The sequence below is a fragment of the Glandiceps talaboti genome, chromosome 4 (assembly GCF_964340395.1).
Source record: "Glandiceps talaboti chromosome 4, keGlaTala1.1, whole genome shotgun sequence".
In the NCBI taxonomy this organism is placed as follows: domain Eukaryota; kingdom Metazoa; phylum Hemichordata; class Enteropneusta; family Spengelidae; genus Glandiceps; species Glandiceps talaboti.
In genome coordinates, this window is record NC_135552.1 from 28811492 (window position 1) to 28837456 (window position 25965).

Consider the following 25965-nt stretch of genomic DNA (forward strand, 5'->3'; position numbering starts at 1 on the left):
CTGATGAGTATATGAATAAAGGAAAAACGGACATTCTATTAAAATTCTGAACCTGTTTCGATTCGAAACGAATTCAGTTCTCCTGTCCCCATATGCCTGTTTTGTTTTTTTGTTTTTTTTTAGATCGAGTATCACTAGTATCGCAAAGGCCCGAAAAGGCCAAAGGTGGTTGGCGCAACGGCGCAACAGGGTATGCGCCCTCAGCGACGATCTATGTAAATTGGACAACTTGTCTCCGGTTCCACCTCGATATCAAGGTTACTCACGCACGTACGCTGTGTAGATTTGACCCTGCAACATGGCGTTGGCTGAGAAAATTTTTGGATTCGTTGCCGTCAACCCAGCTTTTCTAGTTGCCGTCTTGCTCGTCATAATATTCATTGTGAGTTTGTCGTTGCTGACGAGCGGACCACAACCAGGGAAAAATCCTTTTGAGGTGGACACCACTCGACAACCAGAGCCACTCGTCATTGACCAAGCTGAACGAGACAAAGTACTCAAACAAGGTACACTATTACCAGTATTATTATTGGCCGAGTCTGCTGACAGGCGCCGGTCACCGAGACACTCCGATTATTATTATTATAGTATATAGAAACTTTGACCGTGCACATTTTTGACACCAACATTGATTTTGCCTCGCGCTCGAATTACAGATCGTAGATTCGTTCTGTTTTCGGCCACCAGTTGTGTTACAGGTCCAAGCACATGCTGGTATACGATAAGAGTAATAAAAATGATAGATTTTGACGAAAAAGCACTTTTATAAGTCTCGTGGTCTCGTGTAGAGCGAGATCTCGTGCATGCCATGGAGCAACCTTTGTAGCAGCCACGACGTGATCCCCGTCGCTTACCCTATATTCATGATATTCATGATATTCATACGTCCATCAAGGTGAGGTATTGTTGGATTGCCACAATAGCTTGATCTCAGATAAATAGCGGCTATTGGCTATTATATTATCAGGTGTTAAGGGGTAGACCATTCGATATCCTGGGGAGGGCTTGGAAGATTGGTGGAGAGTCATTATTTTTTTCCCACCTGCTTGCCTGAGAATTATTTTTTTTCTCCTTCGCCTATGCTGGCAACTTTTTTTTTCTTTGCTTCTTTGAGATATCCGGATTTTTTACGTCAATGTTGAACATCTACTTTTGTTGCCACAATTTTCTGTTTGGTTTTCGCACATGGTAATACAGAGAGTAAAAAGATGCTGTTCTATCACACACAGATTATATTTAGAAAACTACATATTTCCTACATGTTTGATTTTCAATTAAATAAACATCGTTGACAGTTTTTATGCCATGGTATGGTGACACACTGAAAATACAAATCGGAAACTTGATTGATGAGCTCAAACATTCAGATAGATCGGACAGTTTCTCCAGCTAGGGGGGATGGGGGGGTGTCAGTGTTTTTTTCCATTGGGCCGACAAAAAGTCCTAGGGGGTCTCCCCTAGCTTTTCAAGTTTTTTACCAATTTTGGTGAATCTTATTGTTAGTTTAACGAATAAGTGGCCTCTGGGGTGATGGAGTCCAAGGGGTCCCCCTCGCCAGTTCTGCAGTTTTTTGTTTCTATTTAGGCAATTTTTAGGTTATTCATAGCCTCTGAGATATATATTGCCAAGCATCGAAAAGCTAAAGTAAATATAACTTTTTAAATAAGTTTTCCATGTTATAAAAGTGGGCCTGTAACATTGGTATAGGGGCATTGATATTGCATGTATAGTAAAGTTACTGATGTGTTAGAGCACTTTAGGAGGTCATACCTAGTGTACAATAGAAACTTGAATTTGAGTTGTGGTGTCGATACATGTAGTGTCTGAAATAGGAAGTATATCATCCCTTCTGACAAATTCATACTGAAGAGACTAGAACAATTTAGATTAAGTTCTTTTATAAACTATCCAATTGTATGAAGGTTACCATTACAAAACCTTCAAGTTCACTTTTGCCCCAAAGTGTAAGATAAGTGAAGCACTGATTGTGAAACAGCCAAACATTCCATGGCATGTTCTGTAACAAGTGTGGTAGCTAGGTAATACCACAGGGAGCAGCGAGCATGTAACTGATTGATTGATCGATCGATCTATCGGTTGATGTATTGATTGATTGATTTATTATTTGGTTGAATGATTGATTGATTGATCAATTTTTGTGGTGCAATATAACTTACTTTATGTGTGATATTGATCAATTGACTCATTGAGTTTTAAAACTATTTCTTTTTCTTTCCCTGGTTACTTTGCTCTCAACTGTTGATCTCAGACCACTAAAAGTCTGAGGCTGTATGTAATTCTCTCCTTGCTTTATTGACTAAATAAAGACGCCTTGTCCATTCTTCTAATCTTATCTTAATTAAAACACCTCTTATCTTAAAACTGGCAGGAGATCACTTACATTAACAGTTTGCTTTATCTCTCATCTGCTGGGAGATTATCACACTGGACAAACACTCGATCATGCATAAACTACTCTTCCTTACTAGTTTATGCATGATCGAGTGTTTGTCCAGTGTGATAATCTCCCAGCAGATGAGAGATAAAGCAAACTGTTAATGTAAGTGATCTCCTGCCAGTTTTAAGATAAGAGGTGTTTTAATTAAGATAAGATTAGAAGAATGGACAAGGCGTCTTTATTTAGTCAATAAAGCAAGGAGAGAATTACATACAGCCTCAGACTTTTAGTGGTCTGAGATCAACAGTTGAGAGCAAAGTAACCAGGGAAAGAAAAAGAAATAGTTTTAAAACTCAATGAGTCAATTGATCAATATCACACATAAAGTAAGTTATATTGCACCACAAAAATTGATCAATCAATCATTCAACCAAATAATAAATCAATCAATCAATACATCAACCGATCGATCAATCAATCAGTTACATGCTCGCTACTCCCTGTGGTAATACATGTATTATATGTATAATTGTATGTATAGTTATGTTTGAACCCTTACATGAAGTAATATTTAAACCATCTATGAAAGAAACAGAGACAAGAACAAATATATATATGTACCACAGGCTAACGAAAGTGACTGGTCCCTGACATGTGTTTGAAACGGTTTGTCATGATTTGACAAGTGTCCTGGTTGGAGAGGTACGAGCAGGTTGAACAGTATACTCGAACCTGTGCATCATTTCCCTGCCAAGACATTTTTTTTTCTAGCAGCAGTGGTCCATCTTTTTTTTTCATCACTCACTCATATCCTGATTTTTTTTTTTTCAAGCAAATCCATTTGGCATCTATTTTTTCCCCAAAATCTTCCAAGCCCCCCAGGATATCAAATAGTCCACCCCTAAGGTGTTTAGCACACACTGTTCTCCTTGACTCTTCAAATTATAAACCTCGATCATGGTTTGTTTTTTCATTCATTTCAGTTCAACAAACTTAACTCTTGGGGTTAATAGCCAGCTATTAGCTGGATATTAATGGCTAATAGCTTGAACAGCTGCATAGCCAGCCCATGGAGAAAGCTGAGAGGTTGATAGCTGATTGCCAGCTATTAGCTGGCTACTATTGGCTAATAGTGGCTATTAATGGCTAATAGCTTGAATAGCTGCATAGCCAGCCCATGGAGAAAGCTGAGGGGTTGATAGCTGATTTCCAGCTATTAGCTGGTTACTATTGGCTAATAGTGGCTATTAATGGCTAATAGCTTGAATAGCTGCATAGCCAGCCCATGGAGAAAGCTGAGGGGTTGATAGCTGATTTCCAGCTATTAGCTGGCTATTAATGGCTAATAGCAGCTATTAATAGCTAATAGCTTGAATAGCTGCATAGCCAGCCCATGGAGAAAGCTGAGGGGTTGATAGCTCATTGCCAGCTATTAGCTGGCTATTAATGGCTAATTGCAGCTATTAATGGCTAATAGCTTGAACAGCTGCATAGCCAGCCCATGGAGAAAGCTGAGGGGTTGATAGCTGATAGTCAGCTATTAGCTGGCTATTAATGGCTAATTGCAGCTATTAATGGCTAATAGCCTGAATAGCTGCCTGTTCTGGTTTTACAATAGCTGATAGTACGCTATTACCTGGCTACTAATAGCTAATACTAGTGGCTAAAAACTACTGGTGGAAATTGAAAATAGCCCGAATAGCCATTTCAAGCTATAATAGATCTATTCTTATTGCTGATGTACATGTAGCTATTAGCCACTTGGCTATTTAGAGGGCTATTATGCAATCCAACAATACCGTACCTGTCTCCATACGTCGCAACTCCGAAAAGACTGTTGAATATGAATTACAGAGAACTATATTCTGTTTTCACTTAAATTTCATGACAAACAATCCTCAGATTTTATATTGTGCCTAAAAGTAAAAATTCATTGCGTTTTATAACAAAAAAGTTGACAAATAAGTCACGCATGGGTATTTATAAATAAAAAGCACAAAATCTCCTACGTCACACGTGCACGTACACGTTGAACGTGTAGCTGAAACTCTTTATTACTCCCGTACACATATGTGTTCTAATGTGTATCTAAACCTCTCTAATGTTGCAATTTGAAAACCATTAAAAAAATCACATGACATTGTACACGCTATATATCTTTTCGATTCGTCAATTAGGGAAAGTGGTAGCCAAATTGCAATTTTATGAGAGACACATGAATGCCACAAATACATGTATGTAGTATCACATAGATCTGGTAAAATATTGAAAACGTTTAATTTGTACAAATGATGAAGTAATTCCTCCCGTTGCTCGAAATATTTTTACAAAAAACCACACGTCATGATGACCTGACAGCGCGTTTCAATTTGACAGTTTGGATTGGTACAAATTGTTGAAGCATGCCACATAGATGAAATGGGTGAGATGTGGTTATGATTTGCTCCGTGGGTGATCAGATGATACATTCATTTGCTACAATTCCCCCATCTGACCAGAGCATCTGACATTACGTTGTATTCTATTTACCCAAACATACAAACAAACATAACTTGTTTTGAAATTGATGGATGTAGCTTATTATTATTAAGGGAAGAGGAAACAATGAGTGCAACTTATTCCCAAAGTAGCTAGTAAAATTGTAAATTAGGTGGTATTAAAGTTGAATCAAAGTTTTAATGAGAGGCAAGTGGGGGTGGGTATAGGAGGGGGTTTCCCCCCTCCTGTTCTTGAAGGACTAAAAGTAAAAAGTGTTATCTGGTATTATTTTAACATGTCAAGGTGATAACATGATAATACCCTCTCCTGATCACAATTGAAATTATAATTCAGAATACTAACACTGAGACAAATTCTCAAAGTATAGTTGGATGCCATACCAATTAAAAATTATAGTATACTTATATATTCATTTCATGTAACGGAACACCATGTACTAGTATCTGTGCAATAAAAAGTTAGCTATACATTACCATATTCTTTGTTTTCAACATGTATTTAATATTTATAATCAGTATTTACCAGTTACAAATGTCTGTGCAATGAAACCTGTCAGAGATTTTCAGGTCACCATCCCAGTATCTGGTATGCTTTCACTGACTGACATGCATGTATGATATTCTAGATGAGTTGATCCTATTTGGTCAGACTTTGCCCTCCTATGTGGCTTCAGCTGTTTATTTCTTTGACCAGGTTATTCATTCCTTACTACTTTATCAATTAATGATTTAATTGTTTCATGTAACAACTAGAACTCAATGTATTAGTAATGCTTTGATCAATTTGTGTTATAGATTGTTATGGTCTGCTGTACTGGCTTCAGAAACTACATGTACAAAAATGTATATGTCAAATGTGTAATGCATTTTCATAAGGGCTATGTATATGCAATATGCACTGAAAAATTCAGAAAAAACACTGTGTTAATACATAACTTGCATAATCGTCACCATGTATACATAGGTGTGTTCTCTACTTCAGTGTTAGCAAAAATTTTGAGTAGCCACCCCCCTTTCATTCCCCAGTTTTTGAGTAACACCCCCTTTCACTCCCCAGTTTTTGAGTGACCCCCCCATTCCTCGGAATCCCCCCCCCCCCCCACACACACACAAGAAGAAAGCTGTATACCCAGTTTTGCATGACATTAGTGTTACATGTACCTACATGTATCTTATCAGTGGAGCAGAGCTATAACTTATAATACATAGGATGCATTCTTTTGTTCTGGGCTAAGTTTTTCTATAGCTCTGACTTATACCTATTTTTCACATCTAAATTTGTATTTCTTATCTGAACTGGACCTTTAAAGGCAGAGAATTCAATCCCAAGTTCTTACATTAGTAATATCCTATCAGGGGAGCCATAAAGACTACACTACATAAGACCATTCTTTTGTTCTGGACAGACATTCATTTTTATTCTTATCTAAACTGGGCCTTTCATCACAAATTCAAGACCATCCAACTACTCAGAAGGACAGTACTTTGTACATTTTGTTATACGCAATGTAAAACTTTAAGTCTATATGAGTGTTGTATACATGTCTATACAAATATTATTTATTTGTAAAAAAAACCCCAGTTCTTCATTTCAACACCAATTTCCAGTTTCAGAATAGTAATCATCGATGACTTATTTCACAGGTTTTGCTGCAAAGAAAGTTCCTGAGAATTTAGATGCAATTGTGGTTGGTAGTGGTATTGGTGGTTTGTCAGTGGCTGCACTTCTAGCTAGGGCTGGCAAGAAGGTACTAGTACTAGAACAACATGACCAGGCTGGTGGATGCTGTCATACCTATATTGAGAAAGGGTTTGAATTTGATGTTGGTAAGGATTTCTATCAATCATTTATCTAACAAAATAATGTTGTAGTTTTCTTCAAAAATGGTAACACATGTTACATGTACAGGTCAGAATAATAATACACTGTATTTATCCAAAGTAAAATAAACTATAAAACTGTGTACATGTAATATGGTAATTGATACAGACATCATCCCATGACTTACATGTACACATAATGAGTACCAGTGTGGTATACATATACTTTAGGATATTTGCACAGCTTCCAGTGCTTGACATGTTCTCTGCAGTCTACTTACTCAATACTCATGTACATGAATGTGGCAGAAAACACTATGTACAAGCACAAATTATGCAAGTACACATGCATAGTTCTTGAGTTGTACTCACTCATGGGATTCTGTTATTATTACATATGTTTTTATCAAAATGAAAAGTTAAAAAAAAATACAGTGGTGCATTAATAGAATTTCCTGTAAGTGGAACGATCACGTGCTTACAGTAATTGCATATTACAGGTATTTGATAGTATTTTCTGCTATTACAGAGTAATACCAATAGTATATGCATGTATTGTACACCAATGCAAGTAATCATTAGTGCATAATGAATATGTTAACTACTGAACAGGGACTTGGTGTATAAATAGTTTGATAAAGCCCTCACCATATCAAACTATCTGTGTACTGCTCTTTGATACATACACATGAACTGTACAGTGTATTCCATTAGGCTGCATTCACAAATAATGTGCAGGGGGGGGGGGGGAGGGTGGTCGGATGAATCATGACAAAATTAGATTTTTTTTCCAAGTCCCCCCCCCTACACATGGTCAGAAATTTTCAAGCCCCCCCCCCAAAAAAAAAAAAAAGAAAAAAAGAAGCTGAACACAGGGTAATTAATGTTAGTTGTTTTTTATACAGGAACTTGTGTATATACATGTTTTGCACCCTTTTTTGTTAAAAGGCTGTCAAATTTTGACATGATTTTTAGTTCTCCAGTTTCGCTAATGTGTTTTGGCTGAACAGTGCTGAATTATTTTTTAAAGCCATACTCCTACCCTGTTAACATATTTACATGAATACTTTCCAATATTATTTTTGCATAGTGTTTTTAAAATTAATGGATCTAGAGACAATTAGACTACTGTACAGGCTTTTGCAAACAGCATATACAAATTTGCATTCAAAATAAAAAAAATACATGTAAACTTTTAAAATAGGGCAACTCTGTCCTTTAAGCCAAACACTGACAGTCTTGTATGTATTCCAAGCAAATGAATACACACCATGGTAGCTATGATGCAGATCCATGGAAATAACAGGTAAAATGGTGGCCATTATTGTATATAATGTTTCAGTTTGCAACAATTCTTTTGTAATTGACAGTCTCTTTGTACAACTATTCATCAATTCTTCTGGTCTTCCATGTTGTTGCTCTCCGGCCTGATATTGTATACATATAAATTTCACTCTCACTGACTTCAGGTGACCCAAACTCCCTTTCCACTATATCTGAGTCAGATGAATCATTGTCACTGTCAGAATAACTGTCAGTATCAGAGCTGGTTGAAGAATCACTTATGTTCTGTTGGTGGTAGAAGTGGGATCTAATAGCTTCTATCTTGTCAGCTTTTATCACCAAGATTTGAAAGAGCAGTTTGAACAATTCCTTGCCACAATAAAAGTAAGGAACCACAAAATAGGAAAGGGTATAAATGACTCAAGCAATAGTGATGACGATGATGATGATGATGATGATGAGGAGGAGGAGGAGGAGAAAGAGGAAGAAGTGAAGGAGCAGGGAAAGGAGAAAGAGGAAAGTGATGGTGATGGTGAGAAAGTTGAGGGAGATAGTGATGGAAATGCTGAAAATGCTGATAATGATGAAGAAGAAGATGATGATGATTATTATGAGGAGGAGAATGAGAATGAGGAGTAAGCTATTGAGAGTGACAAATGGACAGAAGTGCAGTAGATGGTTGTAGAGACTAGACAAAATCATGTTGCTGAGGGGTTATTTTAAATATGCCTTGTTTTTTATATATTTTAAAATTTCATATATTGCATTGTTTTATTTTTTGGATAGGAGAAAGTTTCACTCAGTAGTACTACACAATGAGCTCTGCATCTCTAGACATTTTAGATGAGCCTAATTTGCAAAGACTATTAGTCTGTGTGGTTATTAGCCCTATGAAGGGTCTCAACAACAATCTTATTTGTAACTATGTATTTGTATTAGTATCAAACCTGTTAATCCACCACCACCAACCAAATATCAGTGACAGCCTGACAGGCTATTTATACTCATTTCACATTTATCAAAATGTGCCTTCAGATGCAGAGCTTGATGTCCTTTGCTCAAAACTTTCAATAATCAATCAGGTACAGATGGATAACAAATAATTAAAGGATGGTGCAAATTTAACTTTTAAACGATTAAACTATTTAATTTTTACAAATTTTATTTATATTTATACATTATTTATTTACCAGTTTACATTCATTTTACAAATATAAATTGTAAGAAATGTCACAAGTACTTTCTGCCTGAAATCATAAAGGATTTTATATACATGTTTTTTGGAAGAGTTTTATTTATCATTGTCATTTATTTATTTATTTATCTATTTATTTTATGTAGTTCAAGATAGTTCAAAACGTTTATTTAAAAGATTAAAATTCACTTCAGGACAGTTCAACATGCCATCAGCTGATGTCGAGTATGATAAATAGTGCAATGCTTTGAAATTGTCCATAGACTATGTCATACTCATTTTGCAGTGATTTTGGGCTATCTATATTGTGCTCATTTTACAGTTGGTTTAATAGTTGTGATCAACAATGGGCGAGATAAGCAACTCAACACACACTTAAGTTATTAAAAAGACATTGGGTATCTCAAAATGTGTTTTCATCATTATTATATGTGAAAAATATTTTTAGGTTTATCTATTTGTTAGTATAGGGTTGAATTCACCTTGAACATAATCCAATGTATGCTGTGATGTAACAAAATGTTTTGTTGAAAGACAGCCAAGTGTAAGCTATACCGATATAAAGGGACTGAATTGACATCTCAAAAACAATAAGAACAGTGAGAATGATTATAAAACAGTTATTTGCTAGTATTGGTATTTAATTATAGATACTGAAGTTTACCAGGAAAATGCATTACTATTTGATATTTCATTTGGTATTTAATTATAAATCATAGACAGTGAAGTTTACACGGAACACATACTTTTCATTTGTATTCATATTGTAAGCCAGGAACATCATGTATATGTCATGTATCCATTTTAAACATGAACATATGCAGCTTAACTGTAATTTTGATTCCATGAATATAGGGGTAGACAAATATATTTTTGTATACTTAAAAACTGCAATTAAATATATTGACTGACTCTTTTATTCAAGGTATTCACTACATTGGTGAGCTCAGGCACAATACTATGTTCAAAATCTACTTGGACCAAATAACCAATGGCCAATTACAATGGGTAGACCTTGATGATAACTTTGACACTGTGGTCATTGGTGAGCCCGGAAAACCTAAGTATTTCCCTCTGTACTGTGGCAAAGAGAAATTTCGTCAATGTCTGTTGGATAAATTTCCCCTGGAAGAGAAAGCAATTGATGGATTTTTGCAATTGCTGAAGGTAAATATGTTCTTCAATCTTGTTTGTTAGTTATACATACATAATACATTTTTGTACATATACTGGTACTTGTTAAATAGTTTGGTCACTTTTTAAAGAATGCTGTTAAAAAGCAAGAAGTTTGACTGGAAGAGAAGTCCAGAAAAGTTGACACCTTTAGCATACATATGTATTTTGATTGTGACGGTGATCAATTACAACTCGGAAATAGATGGGTTAGTGAAACATCAGCTAACTTCATACAATTGAATGTCCTATTAGTCCAAATAAAGTATTCTAAAAAATGACATTTTGGGTGACTTATCAAGGAAGGGGGACTGTGAGATACAACTTGTCATTCCACCCATAACTATCTCTATCTGCTGACTGTGTTGGCCAAGATGTGAAGGTGCACTGACATGACATATCTTACAGATTACCAAGCAAGGTGGTCACGTGTTGGCCGATATGTGAGGGTGCACTGACATAACATATCTTACAGTTTATCAAGCAAGGTGGTCACGTGTTGGCCGATATGTGAGGATGCACTGACATGACATACCTTACAGATTACCAAGCAAGGTGGTCACGTGTTGGCCGATATGTGAGGGTGCACTGACATGACATATCTTACAGATTACCAAGCAAGGTGGTCACGTGTTGGCCGATATGTGAGGGTGCACTGACATGACATATCTTACAGATTACCAAGCAAGGTGGTCATGTGTTGGCCGATATGTGAGGGTGCACTGACATGACATATCTTACAGATTACCATGTTAAGGTAGTCATGATTTCTCTCTATTTATTACTATGACTTCATCTGATATCTACAGGAATGTCGTAAGAGTATGATGGGCCATGTCATGACCAAGACCTTACCACCATGGCTTGCTAGCATCATGTCATCTACAGGTCTTATCAACTGGATGACACCATTCTTCAAGTTTTCACAGCGTTCATTGCAAGATGTGTTGGAAGAACTGACAGACAACAAGGATCTACAGACTGTACTTGCATACAGTTTTGGAGACTATGGTAGTTTTAATGTTATGTAATGTCAGTCAGTCAGTCAGTCAGTCAGTCAGTCAGCCAGTCAGTCAGTCAGTCTGTCTGTCTGTCTGTCTGTCTGTCTGTCTGTCTGTCTGTCTGTCTGTCTGTCTGTCTGTCTGTCTGTCTGTCTGTCCGTCCATCAGTCAGTCAGTCAGTCAGTCAGTCTGTCCATCAGTCAGTCAGTCAGTCAGTCAGTCAGTCAGTCAGTCAGTCAGTCAGGCAGTCAGTCAGTCAGTCAGTCAGGCAGTCAGTCAGTCAGTCAGTCAGTCAGTCAGGCAGGCAGGCAGTCAGTCAGTTTCCATTGACCACTTTTGATGATGGCTGACTTTCTTAACAAAGCAACGCCAAACATTATAATTCAGTGGTGCAGTTGTTACTGTTGAATGTTGAATTAGTGTAATTATGCTGAAACACCTCTTTTATCTTCAAAACCCTCCATTTTTTCATTAAAACCCTACATAGACCCTGTAGAAGACCTCCCATGTGAGGTTGAAATGTCACAAATTAGTTTTAATGTAGATCACAGGACTTGTCAGCTTTTTATCAAACCTAATGCTTTAAAAGTTGAATAACTTACAGTAGGACTCAGAACAAAATCAAACACTAGCTTGCCAACCTACAACCTGTCACTTGTGACATTTAATTAGAGAGGATGGTTACCACTGTTAAAAATATTTCACAAAAATATGCATGCACTTCAGTGAAGAAATATTATAGCAAAACAGTTCAATGTAGTAAAGAGCAATAAGATGATTCAAACTAGATTGACAAATTCCAGCATATCAACTATCATTTATCAGACTCTAAAATTTCAAGACCAACAGAGATGGGGACATTGAACTACCTAACATCTGTCAGATTATAATACCGCCACCTAGTGGTCAGCTGTAACAATGGAATTTGTCATTCTGATGAGGATTGTTGACCAAGACAGATTATACTGCCACCTAGTGGTCAGCTGTAACTATGGAATTTGTCATTCTGATGAGGAGTGTTGACCAAGACAGATTATACCGCCACCTAGTGGTCAGCTGTAACAATGGAATTTGTCATTCTGATGAGGATTGTTGACCAAGACAGATTATACTGCCACCTAGTGGTCAGCTGTAACTATGGAATTTGTCATTCTGATGAGGAGTGTTGACCAAGACAGATTATACCGCCACCTAGTGGTCAGCTGTAACTATGGAATTTGTCATTGATTCTGATGAGGAGTGTTTGAGAAATTGAAGCTCAATGTGAAAAAGTTGAATGTGTTAATAACCTTTGTCATTCATATTGGTTCTATCAATACCAAGTAACTGTCTTTATTTCTAGGCACTTTACCAAGTGAAGGAAGTTTTGCAATGCATGCTACACTTATCAACCATTACCTGTATGGTTCATCTTATCCTGTTGGTGGTGCTAGTGAAATTGCTTTCCACACTATACCAAGCATAGAGAAAGCTGGTGGTAAAGTCTTGGTCAGAGCGCAGGTGTCTCAAATATTAGTTGACAGGGATGGCAAAGCTGTTGGTAAGTGAAACTAAACCAAAAAACAAGCAAAACTTAATAGACAAAGTGGGAAAATTATCATTTATTTGGATGTCATGTATTTTGCAGACTGCAAAAGCATGTATCTGGGTGGAAATGAAATCCAGGGCCTTTAATTAAAATAGATTAAATGGTCCATAGTATCCATCTCACTTAATAATCGTTTTTGTCTAAAGTATTCAGAGTGTTATATAATTAATTGTGAATTGTAAGCAAACATGTACACATACACTTACCTTTTTTAAAACAACGGACTGACCCATAATTTTAAAGTGTTATAATGAGAAACCACAGAATTAAATAACATAACCCTAACAAAACAAGAATTGAAATCAGATAATGTATATTTGTGTAAGATGTAAAACTCGTTCCCTGATCTAGCCAATGTATCAGTATGTGAACAGTGCCATCTACCGGTAGTGATAGTATTCAGTAATATCAATCAATATTATCAACTGGGTATTTGCTGAAAGTGATTGTTTGCACAATTCAATATACAATACACACACACAAACACAAACACAAACACACACACACACACACACACACACACACACACACACACACACACACACACACACACACACAAACATGTACACACACTCATACACACACATATACACACACACACACAAACAAACACAAATAAACAAACAAACACAAACACGTACACACACACATACACACACATGCAGGACTGCAAAGTCTCAGTGCATGGCATATAAGTGAAATATACTGTTTAATGTTATCTCTGAATTATAGTATTCTAGCTAGCCGTAAATATGTACTTATTCCAAGACATTCCATTCACTCAACAAGTAGGTTTTGCCATTGATCATTTATGTAAATTTTGAGAATAGTGTCAGTTTTTGAGTGCTGCTAACCCAATGAGTCAGACATAGACACATGATGTCATGACATAGAACATGTTCAACTTGATTTGTGTGAGTTGTAATAAATTCTATTTATCATGCTCTTGTTCCTAGGTGTACGTGTTCACAAGAGTAGTGGCGACATTGACCTTCATGCCCCCATTGTGATATCTGATGCTGGTTTCTACAACACTGTAGAACGACTGTTACCAGCCAAGATTGCAGACAAAGCAGGTAAGTAGCTTTACATGATGCACAAATTACACCCCAAAAACATATAGACTCAGCTTATGTGTCTTCAACAAAAAAATAGAAAACAAAACAATGTAAAGTAAATTGTGTAGTCAAAACACATTTGTTCCTTTCTTCATTCATTGATTTTCAATAAATGCAATTATAGCATTTGACCTCATACAGGGCCAAATTAGAACAAGAAGATTGACCAACTCTCATGTGCCCCTATAGTAATGCATGTGCCGTAGTGAGTGAAATGGAAGTCATTGTGTCAACAAAGAAATGCAGGGATTGGTATATCTATGATGTGCCCAATGATTAGTATATCTATGATGTGCCCAATGATTGGTATATCTATGATGTGCCCAGTGATTGGTATATCTATGATGTGCCCAATGATTGGTATATCTATGATGTGCCCAGTGATTGGTATATCTATGATGTACCCAGTGATTAGTATATCTATGATAATGATGTGTCAAGAAGTAAAATTCTATTCCAGGCAGTAAGAATTATTATAGGATATTTATTTACAATCAATTGTGTTGCTTTCACAGGCTACAAAAGTATTACTAAAGATATCAGACATGGGCCAGGTGCTATGTCATTGTTTGTTGGTCTCAAGGGAACAAAAGAAGAACTCGGATTGAAAGCCAGTAACTGGTGGTGCTTCACCAGCAATGAACTTAGTGAAACATGCAAGGAGTATATGGCACAGAGTGCAGAAGAAGCTGGAGAGAATCCTATTCCACTATTGTTCATGTCATTCCCTTCTGCCAAGGATCCAACATGGGAACAACGCTATCCTGGTATGTATCTTACTTTTGGTATTTTATCAAATGAAGTTAGTAATAACTGTATGACAAATTAAGTGTCTGTTTGTGTGTATATCTGTCCCTGGGGGAAGGGGTACTCCCATAGAAAGGTGTACGAGTATGTGCCACCCAAATGGATAACTTTTTCAGAAAAAAATCCCTAAACATGGATCGAGTTTTCATTTGAAAATTCCTTAATCATGGGTCGATGCAACTCAAATATTATACTAAAGGCTGTACAAAGCATGCTAAAGCAACTAAAAATTCAAAAGAGTTCTCAACCTTGGGGAAACCCAACCCTAAGCAGTACATAGTACCACCTCGGGTGCAGTATGCCTTCACAGCCATGACCATCTATTCCAAATATTATCTGCATCATTGTAACATACAAAACATTACCATGATTTTGAGAAATCTTCACAGCAACAGAATATAAAGGTAAATGACTGGAAGATTTTCCCCTCAAAACAATGATATACATGCTGCAATGTGACCCAGGGGGTGCCATATGTAGTCCATATCTATGTCTTTGTTTCAATCTGATTAAAATCTGATGTTGTGAAAGTGGCTAGATGTCTTTATTTACCTCTATTTCCATCGTTTGGTGTTGTTTGTTTTGTTCCGAGTGATTGCCACCTTCCCACATGTGACCCTGTGTAATAGAAAATCTTGTTTGAATCTCAGGGATCTTGAAATTTGTTTTCAACCAATTAGTATGCTTCTTTCGAAATCATTCGGAGAGACAAGAATGACCAAACAATAACGATAACATCGTTGTTTGCACTCTCTGCTCGTGTTCTTTTCGAACAGAGCACTCTGAAGTACTCTACCTGTATTACATGTTTTCATTGGTTGAGTGAATTCACTTAGCGCTCAGACTCTCGTGTAGCTCGAGAAAACCTATGATATTGTGTCAGATGTATGTAAAGAGCGCACACAAAAGAACAAACGAAGTAAATGTAACAACCAAAAGAAATTGTAAGTGTACACTACATCGAATTTTAATCAGATTGGGTCTGTTTGTGACAGGAAATCCCTGACAATGGGTCTGTTTTGGGATTGTACATGGTTCAACTTGGGCCACACACCTCCATATGAAAATATTGGGTATCTTTGACCTTGACCATGACTTTCATGGATAATTATCAAAATCAAGCCAATTCCTGCCTATCACAGACACATTGTTGTGTTTACATATTGCCAATTTCTATTAAAATTATGTTGACAAGTAGTATTGAAGAAAAGAAGTATACATGTGCATTATTTTTGGTGCGCATGTAATTTTTACTGAATGGCAGCCATATTTGTAGTAAACAATCACTATATTTAATACTGCATAACTAAAAAACTTAATCACAGACTGTATTCACAGACCATCAAAGTTGTGATTACTTACATATTGCAGACATTTTGTGGCAATTATGTGTGGCTATTGGCTAATGTCTTTTAGATCATGTTTATAGTTAATTCAGTGCCAATTACTTTTGGTGCTCATATCACTTTGTACTCAATGAATGGCAGCCATATTTGTAGTGAACAATCATGATTTACCAAATAACTAAACATTCAAAAAATATACGCATATATACCTGGCAACAAGACCATGCCCATATCAACAGCCAAATGGTGGCATATGTTTCAAAGATAACAACAGGCACGGGTATAATATGCCTAGCAACAAGACCACGCCCATAGCAACAGCCAAATACAGTTGAGCTACAATACCATTGGTGCTATTTTTATCAAATTCAATCAGTTAAATTGTTGAATGTGGATAAAATCATTTCTCATGAAATTGTACTTTGCAACTACCTGGTACTAGTTCTACATGTACATGCAAACAAGATACATATATACACCAATCAACAATGGCACACACACACACACACACACACACACACACACACACACACACACACACACACACACACACGCACGCAGCACGCACACACACACACACTCATTCACTCACTCACGCACGCACCCAGCACGCACGCACACACACACACACACACACACACACACACACTCATTCACTCACTCACTCACTCATGCACGCACGCAGCACGCACACACACACTCACTCATTCACTCACTCACGCACGCACGCAGCACGCACGCACACACACACACACACACACACACACACACTCACTCACTCACTCACTCACTCACTCACTCACTCACTCACACATATGCATACATATTTACACAGACATGTGCATAAACACAGACACACAAACTCCCCTCCTTTCCTAAGTCCTCCTACCTCCCTTCCTCAGTCCTCCTGCCTCCCTTTCTCCATTCCTCTCTGCATTTCCCTATCCTCCATCCTCGTGGTTTACACCCAAATATTTCACCAAGTTTTAAGTTGTATGAGCTTTCCATCTTGGTGATACAAAAGCTAATGTAAAGTATTACAGTTGCACATGTCATAATTGTAATACCATCACTTCTAGGAAAGTCAACCTGTGCTGTCGTAACCCTTAGTAACTGGGAATGGTTCCAGAAATGGGAGAATGAGAGAGTGATGAAACGTGGTGAAGACTACAACAAAATAAAAGATGCTATCGCTGAGAGAATGTGGGAACAAACATGTCTCTTATTTCCTCATCTAAAAGACAAGGTTAGTTTGGATTTCCTGTTGTGAGCATATATCCTTGTCATCGGAGTTTGCCAATCATTTAATGTATAATTGATGTTGGTTTTGAGTTTATGACTATTTTTCTGTAATTGTTTGTAAATTCCTTGCCGTCTTCTGAGCAGCAGCGAACCAATTTGTTTGGCCATTTGTAGGAGATATCTTTATCATTTAGTGGCTATTGTTCGCAATTGCACTACATATACAAAATATATTTTTTTTTAAATGTCATTTTCTTAAGATAAGTATTTCAACTTACATGGTTCAAAGTATGTTTGACAAGGCCCTGAGCATTCATTCGATCTATTTATGTATATGTCTGATTTGGGTATTGTTGTGGGTGTTTTTGTCTGTCTGTCTGTCTGTCTGTCTGTCTGTCTGTCTGTCTGTCTGTCTGTCTGTCTGTCTGTCTGTCTGTCTGCCTGTCTCTTCATATAGTGTCATTTTCCTGACATTTCTCAAGTGACGTGCTAGAAAAGTTATTTGTACATCATGTAAGTTGTATTTTTAGCACAACTGAACTGATAAGGTTCAGTAGTGCTATAGGTACGGTGTGTGTGTGTGTGTGTGTGTGTGTGTGTGTGTGTGTGTGTGTGTGTGTGTGTGTGTGTGTGTGTGTGTGTGTGTGTGTGTGTGTGTGTGTGTGTGTGTGTGTGTGTGTGTGTGTGCACCTTAAACTCAAAAAACACCAGACCAATTGCCTTGGTATTTGGTGGGGACATTACTTTTGGTGTCTAGTTGGAAAATTGTTCAAAGCAAAATGATTGCATCACAGGTATTTGATTTGGGTAATAAAAAACAAATGTCATTTTTGGTCAAAAAATCTGGGCAGATTGGTCTCAAATTTTGTTGGAACATTCTTAGGAGTGTGTAAATTAAGATTTGTTCATGACATGATGATTCCATGAGTAATATGCAAATTAGGACTAAAATGTGTCTTTTTGGTCAAAAATCTTTAATTCCAATACTACTGAGCAGATTGGGCTGAAATTTAATGGGGATACATTTGGGGATGTGTAGATGAAGAAAAGTTAACCATATAATGATCTAATCAGCAATATGCCAACAAGGTGTGAAAATGTGCATTTTGGTCAAAAACTTATATCTTAAAAAGTACTTGGTCAATGAGACTGAAATTTGGTGAGATGTTTCTAGAAGTGATATTCTGCAGAATTTGCTCAAAATATTTAGAGGCAACTGGCCCTAGCAACCATGACCACGCCCTTAGCTAGCAACAACCAAATGCCAGTATATATTACTAAAATAACATCTCTGGTATGCAACTGAGTGAACATTCAAAAATGTATGCAAATATCCCTAGCAACCATGACCACACCCACAGCAACAGCCAAACAATTTTGTATTTCACAAAGATAACAACAGGGATTCTTAGACAAGTTAACAGACATTCAAAAAGTGTATGTAAATGTGCCTAGCAACAAGACCACACCCATAGCAACAGCCAAATGATCGCATATATTGCAAAGACAACATAAGGGATTAATAGACTACTGAATAAACATTCCAAAAGTGTATGCAAATGTGCCTAGCAACAAGATAACACCCATAGTAACAGACAAATAATGATGTATATTACAAAGATAACATCAGGTATTCATAGACAAATTAACAAACAATCAAAAAAAATATGCATATATGTCTAGCAACTTGAGTGATGACCATGCCCATAGCAACAGCCAAATGATCGCGTATATTACAAAGATAACAACAAGGCTGGATAGACAACTTGATAATCATTCAGCAAATGAACACCTAAACCTAGCATGGATCAGCAGGTGGATAAACAATTTTAAAAACTGTACAGTTGTACTGCAATGCCATTCACGCTATTTTTGCTTTATGGTGGGTCTCATACAGCCTGAAAAAATGTTTGGTTCTGGTTATCCTACCCCACCTAGTTTTTCACTGCGACCCTAAACTTTTTTTAAAATGTATTTTAAGAAAATTTAAATAAAATCACGAAAATTGTGAAGTCTTGCGAGAAATAGTGGATGCGGTAACTGACATCAACTTAAAAAGACAATATAAAACTGTTCTTCCAATCTGTAATGGCTGTACATCTGATGGGAAGAAACCAATAACAAAGAGACCATATGGAAGACAACACAACAGAAAAAATAACTTCCTGAACTAGACACTCACATATGGAAAATCGAATCACAAAAAAAATCTACCTACCCACCTATTGAATTCTAAAATTGTGCGAGATTGGAAGCACACATTTTTTTAGGACTAACTGTGAGAATGACTAGGCCAAAAAAAATAATTGTTTGGTTCCGGTTACCCAACCCCACCTAGCTTTTCACAGCCGACCCTAAACTTTTTATTATGTGTTCGAGAAAAAAATCAATAAAATCGCAAAAAATGTGAAGTCTCACGAGAAATTGTCGATGAGGAAACTGACATCAACTTAAAAAGACACTCTAAAACTGTTCTTCCAATCTGTAATGGCTGTACATCTGATAGGAAGAAATGTATGACACAGAGCCAAACGATTCTACTCAAACCACAACAAATCAAAATAACAAAATTAAACCCCAAATACACAACATTTTACGATCGACAACATAACTGAGTAACCTCACGAGTAAAATAGATAACACCAAAGACGCAACTTAATAATGTACGCTCAAAAGTATATTTTAGGAACGTTCAGACAGAAGTTGAGTTGCTTACAACATCCAGGGCTTATACAGTGCTCAGCATGTACAGAGACGTGCACGGCAACAGGTGTATTTGCGATACCCAAGGGCCAAGAGATGTTGTTTTTTGCTGAACACGTGAACATAAAGTCATAGGAAGTTATAATTCATTTTATGCATGAGTGTAGTTGCGTAAACATCAAGTTGTGATGTACTGTGTACTCTGTTGAGTGTTACCATGGCAAATGTTCTATCAAATCACTGTGGATACTAGCAAGGTAGCACATTTGCATGTAGTTGTTATTCAATTTAGTTGATTTTACACAGCTTAAAATTAATTATAACTTCCTATGACTGTTGGGTAATGGCAAGAGCTGATTAGGTTTGGTAAACTTCCCATGAATAAGAAAAAATTAATGAGTAATTTATGTAATTAATGGTTTTCTGTAATTAGGATATATCTCAAGAATTCACGCTTTGAATTCAATGTAATTTGGTTCATACATTTGTAATACCAAAGCGCATCTGTCCTGAAAATATTATTGATGATCACGTGTTCAGCAATAAGTTTTGATAAGTTATTAGCATATTTTCGGTAATTAGTCGAGAAGGGACACAAAAGAAAGTTGTTGTTTCTGGTTAAGAAACGTCAAAACTGGTGTGACGACACAAATTATTTGTTTAATTGTTCATGATTAGTTGTGCAGTTGTCTTCCCTGAAGTAGCAATTAATGTAGGGAGAGTTATTTTGTGTTTCCCCTTGGATCTGCAGGCTGGATAAACACGAGAGAAAAAAAGATCGAAGCGGGGTATTTAAGTGATGCACACTGACCAGAAACAATTCTTTTTTTTTCTTGGCCTTAATAACTCCTACAGTGATAACAAAATAGCGTTTTTTCAATGGACGTGGAGTTCACAAACAGGTGAAATATTTATCATTGTTTCAATTTCTTAAAATATGGACATATCATTTTGAAATTTCACACACTAATACGCAGATGAATAAAGAGAAATCATATCTTTTTTTAGATTTCCGATTAGAAGTTTAGGAAGTATTATATTGACCTCGAACTGTCTCCTTTTTACCGTGTTATTTTCCGATTTCTCCCAATAACAAACTACCGCTGTTTGTTGCAAGGCTCGTAATCATTTATTTAGCTTGGTATCTCAGGAAATAAATACACTCTCACATATTTATCAAGTGTAATAATTTATCATTTATACCGAAATGTATGTGGTCAAAATATGGAAAATAGACCAAGCCCACGAAGAAAATTGTTGGCCTTCAACACTGTTGTTCACTGCTGATAAATCGATATTTCTATTCAGCAGTCCATTGTGTGGGTTTGCAACAATGTATCGATACTGGTGACCTATACATTGACTTCTATAATAAGTGTACAGTGAAGGCATGCCACTCAACAAAATCTTGACAATTTTCCCATAGTGATTAAATCCAACCTATGATAACACTCACAAATGCTCAAAGATGATCGGAACAATTACTGATTGAATCGGGAATGACTTAGCTAATCGGAAATGAAGCTAAATACATTTCTATTTTGATTGATGGCGACACTGATAGAGCTATGCAGGAGTGTGAAATAGTCTACAAACCGACTTGTAAAGTCATGGTGAATTTAGTGGGACAGAAGGAAGTTCAACATACACATGCTGATGGTGGTATTAGTGCGACAAAAACTATATGTGACAAACTATATGAAAGTTGGAAGCAGAAACTTATAGGATTTGAGCAGATGGTACATTTGTCAGTTGAAACAGAAATGTATACACTTTACCCAGTGATGAAGTAGGGCAATGATACTGTATCACTTCACTGTATTAAAGTTGTCAAACTGTTACGATGCTTACCATGAAGTATATATATTTTCTGATGCATAATTATAGCAATGTTATGTTGGTTTGAATTTCGTTTATTTTTTGCCGTGGAAACGAGTGTTTATATTCCACGTATGTAGGGGATCACGAAAGCCGAGTGAACTTGAGGATGGCTGAGAACAGCTTTCATTGGGACTTGAAAAATCACAGATATAGAGCTAAATTTCTTGTATAAATAATGAAATTGCAAGACTATATATACCCTTACGGAAGGCATTCACTTTAAATCTGGTATTGTATATTCTACACATTAACACACATATTATTGTGACTTATTCACTGTTTAAGACAAGCTCCCTATGCCTACCCCACCTATTCTAAAATTGAATGTAATCAGAACCACACAATCTTTTTTATTAGACCCTAGGGATTAGGTGATGAAGTTTTTGTTGTACATTTACAATCTTAGAACCAAATTACTGACAGATAGTCTTATGCCTTCTTCTAAACAAATAGTACCAAGCTGACGAAGTGTTTGCTCATACGGTACAAATAGCAACATAACACACTGGGCTCTTTTCTGAACACATTCCAACAACAATTTAAATATATCTGTAAGCCAAGCTATACATGAAAATTCTAAGCAAGATCTAATCAATGAGATGTAAATTTGTTTCAAGTCATCAACACCAGCTCTGACACATAACCCACAATAGATGAAGGTGTTTACATGCTTTACTGGTGACTTTCTCAATGTGAGAATCCCATTTGAGATTACCGAGTAAGACAAGCCCAAGACTTTTGTAGGAACCCACCTCCAAGCTAATATTGTTGATCTTAAGAGGAAGAAAGTTCATATCAAATCTTAAAAAGAAAATTCTCATATCCTTACAATTCTTAGCATTAAGGTCCATTTTGTTTCTTTGAGATCCGTTGCAAATATCATCTAGGTCTGACTCAAGTGTCGAATTACTGACATCATTGTAATAAAACTGCTCAGAAATAGCTGTATCATCCATGAAAATAAAGAGAGCATTTCTGTGTGAATGTCATTTACCATGAATACAAATAAAAAAGTTTTGTTCCTTGTGGTACTCCTGCATTTACAATTTGCCAACTGGAAGTAGTGTTTTCTAATATGACTGCTTTTTACCATGAAGAAAATATGCTACCAAGATTACCCATTTGCTGAAATCTAGATAACATATCCTGGCCATGTGTTTTTTATTTTCAAGACCAAGTTAGAGTAGTAAACAATTACGTTCATGTAAAGAGATATCAGAACAAAGGGATATATATTTTAATGAAACTTATTCTATACTGGCAAACCATTATATCAAATTAAACTTTACATCTGTGGGTGTTTTAACCATCATTGAACAGAGACAGAAGCGATATAAACTTCCAGGCACCTACAGTTGTATGAGCCCTTAGTAGGCTCGCATGTGTATAAGGTCACATATTCTGAGTAGTTGGTCAATCTGTTGACAAAGACTGAAATGAGCAGCCTGAAAATTCAGGTAACAATTTTCGAGTTTGTGTTTGCAACAAAAGTTTAATTTGATGGTAAGAATATGGTGGTTTTTTTTGTTGCAAAGGCTGTCCAATTTTGTCTAAATTAATAGATTTGATTTGTCAACCTACATTTTATATTAATTGGCTCTCAGTGCTATCATTGCATCACCAAGCTGTAAGAGCCGTTGTACAGTAAGAAACTAATTTGTCTTTTCATTCATACTCTCAGGTGGAATACTTTCAGATCGGATCTCCATTGAGTAACAAGTACTACATTGCAGCACCAAAGGGTGAAATCTACGGATTAGATCATAACACAGAAAGATTCAGTCCCCAAGTAATCAGTTCTTTACGACCAGCAACACGAATTCCAAACCTCTTCTTAACTGGTAAGTTTATCCTATGGGCTGAAAGAGCATTTTTAAATCCTGTAAACTTCATTTTATTTGATGTTACAACCAATTGGGCAGCCAAGCGGACAATAAAATACATATATAATAAAAATCTATATTGCTCAGCAAATCAAAGAACATTTCTTTTTATCAAAGCTTGAAAAGAAAACCCTATGAAATGTATATAATTATGAAATATTTTACCAGTCTATTTACATGAACAGTGTAAAAAGTAGAATGGCAGTACCATCATATGCCATGATGGTTGGCTGTTTAAAGGAACAGTCCAGTCTTCATCAAGACAGTGAGATTAGGGTATTCATGATATCAAATGCCCAAATCTTGCAGGAAATCTTGAAATGGGTGAACATATGTCAAGTACAGTAGGACTTCTTTACAGGATTTCAAAAGTTGAAGGTACCAAGGGGCTATTTTATAACCCAAAATCATATTTAAGTTGATAGCAGTAATCAATACAAGTGTACTAAAGGCAGAAATAAGTCTGACTGGACTTTTCCTTTATGATACTAGCAGTAATCAATACAAGTGTACTAAAGGCAGAAATAAGTCTAACTGGACTTTTCCTTTACGTTGATAGCAGTAATCAATACAAGTGTACTAAAGGCAGAAATAAGTCTAACTGGACTTTTCCTTTACACTGATAGCAGTAATGAATACAAGTATACTAAAGGTAGAAATAAGTCTGACTGGACTTTTCCTTTACGTTGATAGCAGTAACTAATACAAGTCTGACTTGCCTTTTCTTTAATGTGTTATATCTTCTTTCTTTGTGTTTGCTAGGTCAAGATATCCTGAGCTGTGGCTTTGCTGGTGCTATGTTCGGTGGATTATTGTGTGCTTCAAACATCCTCAACAGGAATTTGATGACAGATATTCTGAAGTTGAAAAAGGAAATGGCCAAAAGCAAATAAGAAAGCTATCTGAAAATTTCTCAATGGGTGTTTTAAAATTGAAAAAAATGATGAACCAAATGCAAATGCGTATGCTCAGTATGTAAATGCTTACACCTGTACATGAGATAATTCTTCAACTGTGACCTTACCAATGTATAAGTTCAAATGTTGTCAAATAGTTAGTGCAAAAAATAAAACATAATCTGCTTGATAAAAGTGAGAGAATGATCTCTGTTGATCTTAGCTGACAAATATATCATACGTTTTTCAGTGGGTGGAGGGTCTATGGTTTATTTAGGTAATTGTTCAAAGATTTGTTTTCTCAAGAATAATGATATATGCAAATATAGAAATATATGAAAATTTAATCTTGTCATCTGATTGCAAAAAAGGCTTTGCTTTCTAACCTCTATCTAGTCTCATTTTAATACTATTATTCACAGCAGTGGTATTGTCTGTTTCAGTAATGCTATAGGCATGGCAAAGTGTCTGTCCGTGTGTGTGTGTGTGTGTGTGTGTGTGTGCGTGCGTGCGTGCGTGTGTGTGTGTGTGTGTGTGTGTGTGTGTGTGTGTGTGTGTGCGTGCGTGCGTGCGTGCGTGTGTGTGTGTAAACAACTTAAAGTCAAAAACCACTGATTGCCATGATATTTGGTGGGTATATTACCTTGGGTACCTGGTTGGGAAATTGTTCAAATCAAAATGATCTTACCACTGGTGTGTGATTTCGGTCAAAAAATAGAATTTTTTGGTTAAAAAACTTGAACTTGGCAGATCGGTCTGAAATTAGGTTGGAATGTTCTTAGAGGTGTCTAGATTAAGAATTGTTCATGACATGATGAGCCCATCAGTGTTATACAAATTAGGTATGAAAGTGTGTCTGGTCAAAAATGTTTACATGTAATTCCAAAACTACTGAGCAGATTTGGCAGAAATTTGGTTGGCATGTTCTTCAGGGTGTTTATATTAAGAATTATTCATGACATGATGATTCAATCAATGATATTAGGGAAATTAGGCTAAAAATGTGTCTTTTTGGTGAAAAACATATCTTATAAGTTAATGAAGATTTCAAAAATGTATGCAAATATGCCTAGCAAGAAGACCATGCCCACAGCTACAGCCAAATACAGTTGTGCTACAACGCCATTGGTC

General features: G+C 36.4%; 1 protein-coding gene across 1 annotated transcript; it reads left to right on the forward strand.

Annotated features, from left to right (window-relative positions):
* Positions 1 to 250: 250 nt before the first annotated feature.
* LOC144434503 (all-trans-retinol 13,14-reductase-like) lies at positions 251 to 25305 on the forward strand. Its single transcript, XM_078122961.1, has 10 exons — positions 251 to 506; positions 6541 to 6723; positions 10122 to 10363; positions 11179 to 11380; positions 12713 to 12910; positions 13915 to 14034; positions 14592 to 14843; positions 17309 to 17475; positions 23737 to 23896; positions 24701 to 25305. Exons 1-10 carry the CDS (start codon positions 299 to 301, stop codon positions 24829 to 24831), a joined length of 1863 nt encoding a protein of 620 aa, XP_077979087.1. The 5' UTR covers positions 251 to 298; the 3' UTR covers positions 24832 to 25305.
* Positions 25306 to 25965: the final 660 nt, after the last annotated feature.

Coding starts and splice junctions, on each gene's coding strand:
- LOC144434503 (XM_078122961.1), top strand. CDS start 299: ATGGCGTTGGCTGAGAAAATTTTTGGATTCGTTGCCGTCAACCCAGCT. Junction 11,381..12,712: donor ATACAGTTTTGGAGACTATG/GTAGTTTTAATG, acceptor CTTTATTTCTAG/GCACTTTACCAAGTGAAGGA. Junction 12,911..13,914: donor CAGGGATGGCAAAGCTGTTG/GTAAGTGAAACT, acceptor TCTTGTTCCTAG/GTGTACGTGTTCACAAGAGT.